General features: G+C 38.0%; 1 protein-coding gene across 1 annotated transcript in view; it reads right to left on the reverse strand.

Moving 5' to 3' along the window:
* BMT2 (base methyltransferase of 25S rRNA 2 homolog) overlaps positions 1 to 13,106 on the reverse strand; it is a 116,347-nt gene that overhangs the window by 67,601 nt on the left and 35,640 nt on the right. The window contains exon 3 of the mRNA XM_055283737.2: positions 11,306 to 11,476. Coding sequence (XP_055139712.1) covers positions 11,306 to 11,476 — 171 coding nt within the window. The remainder of the gene's footprint in view (positions 1 to 11,305; positions 11,477 to 13,106) is intronic.

Genomic DNA, 13,106 nt, shown 5'->3' on the forward strand with positions numbered 1-13,106 from the left:
CAATGCCAGACCACATCATTTTACCCCAGCCTCTCCCAAATGTCATGTCCTCACATTTCAAGACAGCATCATGCCTTCCCTACAGTTCCTTGAAGTCTTAACTCATTCTGTTATTAACCCAAAAGTCCAAGTCCAAAGTCTCATCTGAGACAAGGCAAGTCCCTTCTGCCTACAAGCCTGTAAAATTAAAAGCAAGTTAGTTACTTCCTAGATACAATGGGGGTACAGGTACTGGGTAAATACACCCATTCCAAATGGGAGAAATTGGCCAAAACAAAGGGGCTACAGGTTCCATATAAGTCCAAAATCCAATAGGGCAGTCATTAAACCTCCAAGTTCCAAAATGATCTCCTTGGACTCCATGTCTCACATCCAGGTCATGCTGATGCAAGAGGTGGCCTCCCATGGCATTGGGCAGCTCCACCCCTGTGGCTTTGCAGGGTACAGCCCCTCTCCTGGCTGCTTTCACAGGCTGGTGTTGAGTGTCTGTGGCTTTTCCAGGTGCACAATGCAAGCTGCTGGTGGATCTAACAATTCTAGGATCTGGAGGATGGTGGCTCTCTTCCTACAACTTTGCTAGGCAGTGCCCCAGTAGGGACTCTGTGTGGGGGTTCCAAGACCACATTTCCCTTCCACACTGCCCTAGCAGAGGTTCTCCATGAGGGTTCCACCCCTGCAGCAAACTTCTGCCTGGACATTCAGATGTTTCATACATCCTCTGAAATCTAGGCAGAGGTTCCCAAACCTCAATTCTTTTATTCACACACTTTGTATGCACCCACAGGCTCAACACCATGTGGAAGCCTTCAAGTCTTGGGACTTGCACCCTCTGAAGCAATGGACTGAGCTGTACCTTGGCCCCTTTTAGCCACAGCTGGAGCTGAAGCAGCTGGGACACAGGGCACCATGTCTCAAGGCTGCACAGGGCAGGGGGGCCCTGGGATCAGCCCATGAAACCATTTTTCCCTCCTAGGCTTCTAGGCCTGGGATGAGAGGGGCTGCTGTGAAGGTCTCTGATGTGCCCTGGAGGCATTTTCTCCACTGTCTTGGTGATTCACATTTGGCTCCTCGTTACCTATGCAAATTTCTGTAGCCAGCTTGAATTTCTCCCCAGAAAACGGGTTTTTCTTTTCTTTCGCATCACCAGGCTGCAAATTTTCCAAACTTTTATGCTCTGCTTCCTCTTGAGCACTTTGCCACTTAGAAATTTCTTCCACCAGTACCTTAAATCATCTCTCTCAAGTTCAAAGTTCCACAGATCTCTGGGGCAGGAGCAAAATGCTGCCAGTCTCTTTGCATAGGATGACTGACCCTTACTCCAGTTCCCAACAAGTTCCCCATCTCCATCTGAGACCACCTCAGCCTCAGCCTGGACTTCATTGTCCATATCACCACCAGCATTTTGGTCAAAACCATTTGACAAGTCTCTAGGAAGTTCCAAACTTTCCCACATCTTCCTATCTTCTGAGCCCTCCAAGTCTCTTGGAAGTTCCAAGCATTCCCACATTTTACTGTCTTCTTCTGAGCCCTCCAAACTGTTCCAACGTCTGCCTGTTACCCAGTTCCAAAGTTGCTTCCACATTTTTAGGTATCTTTATAACAACACCCCACTTTCTGTGGTACCAATTTACTATATTAGTCCGTTATCATACTACTAATAAAGACATACCCGAGACTGGGTAACTTATAAACGAAAGAGGTTTAATTGACTCACAGTTCAACATGGCTTGGAAAGCCTCAGGAAACTTACAATCATGGTGGAAGGGAAAGCAAACATGTCCTCCCTCACCTGGTGGCAGCAAGAAGTGTTGAGCAAAAGGGGGAAAAGCCCCTTATAAAACTATGAGATCTTGTGAAAACTCACTTGGTATCATGAGAACAACGGCATGGGGGTAATCACCCCCATGATTTAATTACCTCCCACCAGGTCCCTCCTATGACATGTGGGGATTATGGGAACTACAATTCAAGATAACATTTGGGTGAGGTCACAGCCAAACTATATCAGATGGGATGCCATTTTATTCCATCATGTTAATAAAGAGTGAAAAAATGAAAATACTAGTGAGTTTTGGCAAAATGGGCATTTATACTGCTGGAGATAATGGAATTAGATTATCTTTGGGGAAAGGAATTCAGTAATATGTACAAGAGCCCATTTATACTCTTCAACCTAAAACTCCACTTCTGGGAATCCATCCCAAAGACATGAAAACTCAAGCACAAAGATTTATTGCTGAAATAAAACAGCTGTGAGAAAGGAAACAACCTAAATGTCCAATGAAAGAACAATTCATATAAAGCAAGATTCTTTCTACCATACTGTCCTTCAAAAAAAGAGAACATCAGCTTATGTTTGAGCCCTACAAAGTCTCTTTGCTATTTGGCCCTCTCAATTTTTTTACTTTGAACAATAAAGACTATTTTGGGGAAAACTAACACTGGCCTGAAAGGACTTCACACAGTGTAGCTTGGTTACTTACCTGGTAAGAAATCACTTGATAAACTTGGTTCCACCATATCTCCCTGCCTCCGCACAGAGGCAAATAAATTTACTACCAATTTGGTAATTATACATTGAAGTACAGCTTTCCAATGGCAATTATTGGATGTTTTCTTTAAAAGATCATACTGGGCTGGTCACAGTGGCTCATTCCTGTAATCCCAGCACTTTGGAGGCCGAGGAAGGCAGATCACGAGGTCAGGAGTTCAAGACCAGCCTGGGCCAACATGGTGAAACCCCATCTCTACTAAAAATACAAAAAATTAGCTGGGCATGGTGGCATGTGCCTGTAATCCCAGCTACTTGGGAGGCTGAGGCAGAAGAATTGCTTGAACCAGGACCTGGGAGGCAGAGGTTGCAGTAAGCCTAGAATGTGCCACTATACTCCAGCCTGGGCTACAGAGCAAGACTCCATCTCAAAAAATATAAATAAATAAAAAATATAAGATCATAGTATTTGTTTTTAAAAAGATCGTATTAAACAGCCGTATCATCAGGCAACTAGATAAATTCTTCAATTTCCTACTGGCCTTAGGTTTGTTTCCATCACCAGCAACCAAAGTGTAACCTAACCCCCAATACAGATTCAGTCATTATCTAATAATCATGTTTACACAATCAGTCAGGAACAAGAAAATGTTAATTCACATTTGGAAATGGGAAAACTGGTTCAGTGCCTTAAACTTCATTCTCCTGGCCTCACAGAATGAGTTAGAAAGTGTTCCCTCTGATTCTGTTTTCAGGAACAGATTGTAGAGAACTGGTATTCTTCCTTCCTTAAATGTTTGGTATATTTCACCAGTGAAACCATCTGGGCCTGGTGCTTCCTGTTTTAAAAGGAAGTTAATTATTTCTTCACTTTCTGTAATAGATATAGGCTTTTCATATTATCTATATCTCCTTGTCTGAGTTTTAGTAGATTGTATCTTTCAAGGAACCAGTCTATTTCATCCAAGTTATCAAATATGTAGTCGTAGAATTGTTCATAATACTCCTTTTTATTCTTTTACTATTGATGGAATCAGTAATGATGGGCTCTCTTTCATTTTTGGTATCAGTAATTTGTATCTTATCTCTTTTTTTTTTGTTGGTTAGCTTGGCTACAGGTCTATTAATTTTGTTGATCTTTTCAAATGAAACCTTTTGGTTTCACTGATTTTCTCTATTGTTTTCCTGTTTTCAATTTCATTAATTTCTGTTCTAATTTTTCTTTTCTTCTGCTTATTTAGATTTAATTTGCTCCTACTTTTCTAGTTTCCAAAGATAGATGCTTATATTATTGATTTTACACCTTCTTTTCTAACATGTGCATTCAATGCTACATATTTCCCTCTAAGTACTGCTGTCAGAACATACTACAAATTTGATGAGGTGTATTTTCATTTTCAGTTAGTTCAAAAACATTTTCTAATTCTTTTGAGACTTATCTGACCCTTGTGCTATTTAGAGGTGTGATGTTAGATCTACAAATATTTTGGGACTCTTCAGTTCTCTGTTACTGATTTCTAGTTTAATTCTGTTGTAGTGTGAGAGAAGGCATACTCTGTATAATGATCTATCTTTTTAAATTGGTTAAGAGGTGTTTTATGGTCAAATATGGTAGCATACTTGGTGAATATTTTGAAAAATTATAAATGTTTTTAAAAAGTCAGCAAAGTATTTTGTGATAATTACAAATATATGTGTACACAATGAAGGAGAGGTAGACACACAGCTTTCCTAGTGTTAGGGGAATGGGTAATTGGGGTTTGGGATAAAATTTCCAGTAATCATGTTATACACATATTCAAAAAGTGCCATATCTAAATTCTGAGATATAGATGACTTAAAGGTGACTCTAGTAGTAACAAAAATTGGCTATGCATGAAATCTAAGTGCAAAAAAATATATCTTTACTATGTGAACCCTTGCTATCTGAACCCAGTTATCAAATGACTTGAAAGATATTTGTAGATAAGCCTGAGAAAAAGATAACTCTTGATATCTGAACTTGCTATCTAAACTAAAAAGTTGAATAGTTTTTGATAGTAAAGGATACACATCTTCCTATATGTATCTGTGACTAAACCAGTAAATATCTGACCTTTATTTCATCTAAATATTTAAAAGTGGTATGTGAGGTATGTATGTTTGAGAGAGAGAAAGATTTCTCTTTGGGAAATTGGAGTATTTTTTGGTATTTTGGATCATTTTATATTTAGACACAAACGGTGGTAGATTTTCATGATGAAATATTATGCAAAACAGCATTCTAGTGGCATGGGAAGAGAAGTTTACAAAATGCTTTATGCAACATAGCCTCTTTTGTGTAAATAACAATGCCTAGTAAAAAGACTAGAAAGAAATGTACCTGAATGTAACCAGGATTGAGTGATCTTTTTTCTATGTCTATAATATCTGTTCTATGGCAAATTTTTCATACCTCAATTTCATTTGTTAGAAAAATGTTCAACAGTGAATTTTAACACAATATAAATACCACAACAGAGTTATAAAGAAAGTTCAATACTGGTATCAAAGAGTATCAATTCTTTTGGGAAGTTCTGAGAAAGTTCTGGAAGAGAACATGCTTCAAATACAGTCTAATATAAAATACAGCAACAGTTTATCAGAATTAGAATGTATCCCATTTGCAATTGCCAGAAAGTGAGAACAAGCACGTACCACACTAGAGGAATTTAAAATAGGTCCATGTGACCAGAATACAGGCTGCAAGAATAGTGGGAGGAGAAGGAAGAATGAGAATACACCCACACACAATGGGGACTGATGCTATATTAAGGAGTTCAGAGTTTTTAGAATGAACAAAATCTAAACCAAGCCATCCAGGGCTAAATCATTTTAATGCTAAATTTCAATACTAAGTTAATCCCTTCTACGATTCAAGAAACAACTATAAAACTGGATAAGATCATCAAAAACAACTACTTTAGGGCTCAAATAAAGGCAAATAAGATGAAAAGTGTTTATTCATAAAAACCAGGTGAATCTAGTTTAGGAACAGTGAGGATCTGTCCTATCTTTGCCTGGAGCTGCTCTCACCACCCCCAACCCCTGCTTAGCTGGTATGAAACTTCCTCCAGGACAGGACTCGTTAAAAAAATAGCAGCTTCACTGCTAGAGGCGGCTAACTTGATTTGGGGCAAAGGGTAAAAAACCTACACAGAGCAGTGTTAGTAAAAGCAGCAAACTTGGAAGAAACAAGCATGGAAAGTCAGCAGCTATGCTAGTCTCAGGCTGTAGTTGTGGTTGGGTTGAGCTGCAGAATGGAGGACTAGTCAGAAATTTAACAAAGATCCTGGAAATGAGATAGGTATAGAGGAGTTAGATAAGCTCCCCACAAAGCCATGGCTGAAGGGGAGGCTGTGTGAATATGCAGAGAAAACTCAAGAGGGCCTAGAAGAAAGTGAAAGGTGAGGCAGATTTGAAAAGCGCCTAAATGTTTAATGAACTCCCCAATCAAGACACACTCTACTGGAAGAGGGTGGAAGCCTTACTGACTGAGGTGTTTGAACGCAACCTCTGACCTATCATTGTTTGGCTACTAAATTATGCAGATACTGGTGCAACCTCTAGGAAATCAGCCTAAACAATAAAAAATAACAACCCCCTCCACCTCTGAAAAAAAACTAAGCATAATAAGGGAGACAGATTCCACAGATTAAGTCTAAGCAAATTACTGAGAAACAACCAACTACTACTAACCCTTGTAGGGGAAAAAATCCATGACAGTTTCTATACTTTTTAACCAAAAATTATGAGACATGCAAAAAAACCCAGAAAAGCACAGTCCATACTCAGGGGAAAAAAAGTAGTAAATGGACTCTTGAGTGAGCCCAAATGTTAGATTAAACAGACAAAAACTTTAAGGCAGTGATTACAAAATACATATATATTATAAAAATAAAAAAGTATACATATATACATATATGTATACTTTTTGTTTTTTTAAGACAGGGTCTCACTCTGTCACTCAGGCTGGAGTACAGTGAGTGGTGTGATCTCTACTCACTGCAACCTCCACCTCCCAGGCTCAAGTGATCCTTTCGCCTTAGCGTCCCGAGTAGCTGGGACCACAGGCACATGCCACCACACCTGGCTTTTTTGTTATTTTTTTGTAGAGACAGGTTTCGTCATGTTGTCCAGGCTGGTCCTGAACTCCTGGACTCAAGCAATCCACCTGCCTTGGCCTCCCAAAGTGCTGGGATTACAGGCATGAGCCAATGTGCCCAGCCATAAAAATATTCAACAAATTTAAGGAAATCATGCTTAAAGAATCAAAGGAAAATGCAGTAACAATGACTCAATAAATAAGGGAATCTCAACAATATAACAGAGCTATAAAAAAGAAATATATAGAAATCTAAAGCTGATATTTTCCATACATATCTGTGTTTGATAGAAGTATAACTATATAATTTCTTTAACTGGCCAACACTTAAAATATTAATATTTAAGAATGTCCATAACATGAGTTAAAGGATGTTTAGTAAGTCATTATGCATTACAAGCTCTGTAGTAACCTTTGAATAAAGGTAAAGATGCCTTATGCTTCCCTACTGAAGTAATCAAAGATATTTTGATTTTTAAATGTAATTGCTTAAAACTAGGTAATATTTTCAACATGATTTAAAAATCAAAGTAACCAAAAGTAATGCTCGTTGTTATCTATAGTTTTGGAACTGCTTAAGGGTATCTTACTTTCATAATTATTTTCTGTGTCTATCAAGAATATTTCTAAAAGTATTCAAGTTTAGCATTTTCAAGTAATTAACAAAATACACTTGATACCACAAACCAACACGGTAAAAGGGTATAGGAACAATTTTAATATTACAGCGAAATACCTCAGAGATACTACAGCTTTGGTTCCAGACTACTGCAATAAAGCAAGCTACAAAATTTTTTTGGTTTTCCAGTGCATATAAGTTATGTTCCACTACACCATAGACTATTAAGTGTGCAATAGCATTGTCTAAAAAACAATGTACAGATCTTAATTTTAAAATACTTTATGGCTAAAAAATGGTAGTGATCATTTGAGCCTCCAGCAAGTTGTAATCTTTTTACTGGTGGAAGCTTTGCCTTGATACTCATGGCTGCTGACTGATCAGCATAATGGTTGCTGAAAGCTGGAGTGCTATCAGAATTTCTAAAAATAAGACAACACTAAAGTTTGCCACATACATTGACTGTACCTATCATGAATGATTTCTCTGCAGCATCAGCATGTGATGCTGCTTGACAGCATTTTACTCACAGAATTTCTTTTAAAATTGGTCAGTCCTCTCAAACCCAACCACTGCTTTATCAACTGTTTTATATAATATTCTAAATCCTTTGTCATTCTAACAATGTTCACAGCATCTTCACCAGTAGATGCCATCTCAAAAAGACATTTCCTTTGCTCATCCATAAGAAACAACTCCTCATCCATTCAAGTTTTATCATGAAATTGCAGCAATTCAGTCCCATCTTCAGGCTCCACTTCTATTACTTTTTTTTCCCACCACATCTGCAGTTATTTAATCCACGAGGCTTGGAATAAACTCCTTCCAAACTCATATCCATGTTAATATTCTGACCTGCTCCCATGAATCACAAATGTTCTTAATGGCATCTAGAATGGTGAGTCCTTTCCAGAAGGTTTTAATGGACTTTCCCCAGATCCATCAGAGAAATCGCCATGACAACTACAGCCTTACAAAATGTATTTCTTAAATAACATAACTTGAGCCAGGCTCAGTGACTCATGCCTGTAATCCTAGCACTTCTGGAGGCTGAAACGGGAGGACTGCTTGAGCCCAGAAATTTGAGACCTGCCTGGGTGACACCGGGAGATTCTATCTCTACAAAAAATAAAAAGTTAGCTGGGCATGGTGTGCATGCTTGTGGTGCCAGCTACTGGGGAGGCTGAGGTGGGAGGGTCACTTGAGCCCAGGAGGTCAAGGCTCCTGTGAGCTGTGATCATGCCACTCCACTCCAGCCTGAGCAACAGAGTGAGACCCGTCTCCAAAATAATAATAATAATAAGACCCAAAAGTCTAAATTACTCCTTGATCCATGGGCTGCAGAATGGACATTGTATTAGCAGGCATGAAAACAACATTCATCTCCTCATACATATCTATCAGAGCTCTTGGGTGACCTGGTACATTATCAACGGGCAGTAATATTTTGAAAGGAATATTTTTTTCTGAGCAGCAGGTCTCAACAGTAGGCTTTAAATATTCTGTAAACTACTCTTTAAACAGATGTGCTGTCATCTAGGCTTTGTTCCATTTACAGAGCACAGGCAGAGTAGATTCAGCATAATTCTTAAGGGCCCTAGGATTTTCAAATGGTAAATGAACACTGGCTTCAACGTAAAGTCACCAGCTGCATTAGCCCCTAACAAGAGAGGCTGCCTTTCCTCTGCAGCTCTGAAGCCCGGTATTGACTTCGATCTCTAGCCAAGAAACTCCTAAAAGGCATCTTCTTCTTCCAATAGAAGGTTTTTAAATATACATTAAACATCAGTTGTTTACTGTAGCCACCTTCATGAATGGTCTTTGGTAGGTCTTCTGGATAACTTGCTGCAGCTTCTAAATCATCACTTGCTGCTTCACCTTGCACTTTATGTCATGGAGATGGTTTCTTAGACCTCATGAACCAACCTCTGTTAAGCTTCAAACTTTCTTCTGAAACTTCCTCACCTCTCTTAGCCTTCAAAGAATTGAAGAGAGTTAGACCCTTGCTCTGGATTAGGTATTGGCTTAAGGGAATGCTGTGGTTGGTTTCATCTTGTATCCAGACCACTCAAACTTTCTCCACATCCGCAATAAAGTTGTTTTACTTTCTTCTCATTTCTGTGTTCACTGAATAGCACTTTCAATTTTAAAAATAACTTTTCCTTCACTTTGGGAGGCTGAGGTAGGTGGATCACGAGGTCAAGAGATCCAGACCATCCTGGCTAACATGGTGAAACCCCGTCTCTACTAAAAACACAAAAATTGGCTTGGCACGATGGCATGCACCTGTAGTCCCAGTTACTCGGGAGGCTGAGGCAGGAGAATGGTGTGAACCTGGGAGGCGGAGCTTGCAGCGAGCCGAGATCGTGCCACTGCACTCCAGCCTGGGCGACAGAGCGAGACTCCGTCTCAAAAATAAAATAAAATAAAATAAATTACTTTTCCTTTGAATTCACAACTTGGTTAACTCTTTGGTAGGAAAGGCCTAGCTTTCAGCCTATATCAGCTTTTGACACGCCTACCTCACTAAGTTTAATCACTTCTAGCTTTTGATTTAGAGTCAGAGACGTGCCTCTTTTTACTCGAATACTTAAAGGCCATTGTAGGTTTATTAACTGGCCAAATTTCCCTAGTGTCTTATGGAATAGAGAGGCCTGGGGGTGAGGGGGAAGAGAGAGAGAAGAGGGGGAGGGGGAGAGGGAAGAGTGGGGAGAGAGGAGAGGGGAGAGAGACTGGGACAGAGGATCCATGGAGCAGTTAGAACATACATGACATTTATTGAATAAGTTCACTCTCTTATATGGTTGATAATAAGTTCACTGTCTTCTATGGTATCCCTAAACAATCTTAATAGTAACATCAAAGATCACTGATCACAGATCACCAAAATAGACATCATAATAATGAAAAAGTTTGAAATATTGTGAGAATTACTAAAATGTGACAGTGTATTAGTGTGTTTTCATGCTGCTGATAAAGACATCCCTGAGCCTGGGTAATTTATAAAGAAAAAGAGGTTTAATGGACTCACAGCTCCATGTTGCTGGGGAGGCCTCACAATCATGGTGGAAGGCGAAAGGCGTATCTTACATGGTGGCAGGCAAGAGAGAATGAGAGCCAAGCTAAAGGGGAAACTCCTTATAAAACCATTGGATCTCATGAGACTTACTCACTACCACGAGAACAGTACGGGGGAAACCGCCCCCATGATTCAATTATTTCCCACCGGGTCCTTTCTACAACACATGAGAATTATTGGAGCTACAACTCAAGATGAGATTTGGGTGGGGACACAATTAAATCATATCACAGAGCCACATTGAGGACATGCTATTGGGAAAATGGTGCCAATAGACTTGCTTGACTCAGGGTTGCCACAAACCTTCAATTTGTAGAAAATGTAGTATCTGCAAAGTACAATAAAGCAAAGCACAATAAATGAGGTATGCCTCTACTAATAATTAATTGGATTATAACAGTCATGTACTTATAAAATTTGTGCCTATATGCATATAATCTGACTAGCAGGCGGATTTTCTTACCAACAATAAAATAATGGCAATTGGTTCTATTAATAACCTTCCATTATTTTTCCTTATTTGTAAATTCTTAGTGGATAGCCACTTTAAACAGTTTAATTGTATTTTGCTGTTTTGATTCTTTGTTTTGATAATTATATAAGAATTACATATTGTTATATAATTATATATTACATTGTACATTATATATACTATTATATAACAATTATGTTATATATACACATATAGCCATAACATATATGTAATATATATAATTATGTAACATAATGTATAATTATATAATCGTATTTAATGAACTATTCTTTCTCATTTTCAGTTAGAACAACACATGCTACAGAACCACTAGTTTTCCAGATAGCTCTTACAATTTTCTGCTAGTTTTTAATCTAATAGTATTACCTATCTGCTTTTCTCAGTCTATCATGTAACTACTAGAGGAGCAAGTAAACTGCTCACCGTTTAGTATGAACCACTGCATTATTTCACATTAATACAGTTATCCAGGATAATCAAAGTAGAAAAAGTATACTTACTCAGTTATAAATTCAGGGTTTGTAAAGCTGAGGTTGGTTAAATGACCTTCAAGTTTAGAAGACTCATGCATGTTTAAGGCTGGAGTGGTCTTAGTGGCAAGTACAGCTCTTTTTTCATCTTTCTCAAGTGCTTTTCTCTTCCCACCATTTTGGAAATATTCTCTGCATACACTACAAGTAAAAATAAAATTGTATTTTAACATACTGTGTATGACTATAAAATAAGATGGAAAAAATTGGCTTTTATTAATCAAGATGGGAAACTTTCAAATTTAAGATTTCTGCTTTGAAAATGTCAAACTGAGATAAATTTGAGCACCCTGTAGCACTTTCAAATTTTTAAAAATTACTATACAATAAAGAATGATCACAAATTATGTTTAGTAAATAAAAAATACATTTTTTCAGGATTACGGATTTGTTTGTATATACTTTACTGAACTTCTCTCTTGACTAAAACTTCCTCCAGCAAAGCTTACATAACTCTACTATGCAGTGACAACATCCAGAAGGAATAGTAGTCACAGTTAATTTCGAGCTGGCTTTACTAGTAGTAGACAGATAACCCAACAACTGTTCTTGAGGTCCCTCTTGGTTTATGATAACAAAGTTAGGGTGAGTGCGGGTGTGTGTGTGCGTGTGTGTATGTGTGTGTATGTATTTATATATATGTGTATATATATGTATATATATCTGTATATACAAAGAGAGCGAGTGAGCTCATTTTTCTTATTTGCACTTAATTTACTACATATAGCTCACACTTTACACAAAGCTACTTTATCATTCTCCACAGACATTGCTTGGTGTAGTCCCAAAAATATATGGCAAGAGAAGAATTGAAGAGCAAAGAATTCACGCAAAACTGGTTTCAGCAAGTGCAACTATGGTCCAAGGGAACTATGCCCATTTCTCCTCCATGCTTACAGGATCCCATTAGTTCAACTTCAGTTTTTCTTAGTTCCTATTATGTAAGACTTCTTTAACTTATACAATGTAGATTTAATTTTAACTCTATACACAGAAGTTGAAAGTTATTCAGCATGAATTAAACATTTATGAAGTACGCATCATGTGTAGAGGTGCATAATGATTGCCAAATTGTAGAAGGCATAGTTGTTATCCTCAAGAAGCTACTGTTACCTCAGTAAAGGACACAAATAATTATTATATATAACAATAAAAAACATGATTGATAGATAAACAAAGATAGTTATTTCTATAAATAAAGTACCTAACCCAATCTAAAATCAGCAATATACATGGATTTTAGAAAGATAAGTAGGAATAAACCAGAAAAGTAAAGTAGAGTGGAAACTTTCAAGGCAAAAGGACAGCATAAGCAAAGACATGAAAGAGAAAAGCAGAATGAGTCTTCAGAGATGTACCTCAGTTCAAGATACATGAAGTTTAAAGTACTGGGCAGAAGATGAGTGGACCTATTCTCAAATGAAAAAACCCTAAGCCTAGTGCACGTATAGAGAGGAAGGAGAGCCAAGGTGTGCAAGCTTCAAATCACGCAAGATCCACAGGTCAATTTTAAAATGCGGTCTTTACAAATCTAATCCAATGACAGAAAGCAGTTTAGAGGTTGCCTGGGGTAAGGTGTGGGGACGAGTGCAAAGGGGTACAAGGGAGCTTTCTGGAGAAAAATGTTCTATATCTTGATAGTGGTGGTGGTTAGATAAGTGTAAACAATTGTAAATATCCACTAACTGTACACTAGATGGGTGCATTTTATTGTATATAAATTATACCTCAGTAAAGTTGATAAAAATGTAGACTTTATCAACTTGAAATT

The sequence above is a fragment of the Symphalangus syndactylus genome, chromosome 6, assembly GCF_028878055.3.
Source record: "Symphalangus syndactylus isolate Jambi chromosome 6, NHGRI_mSymSyn1-v2.1_pri, whole genome shotgun sequence".
Lineage (NCBI taxonomy): Eukaryota > Metazoa > Chordata > Mammalia > Primates > Hylobatidae > Symphalangus > Symphalangus syndactylus.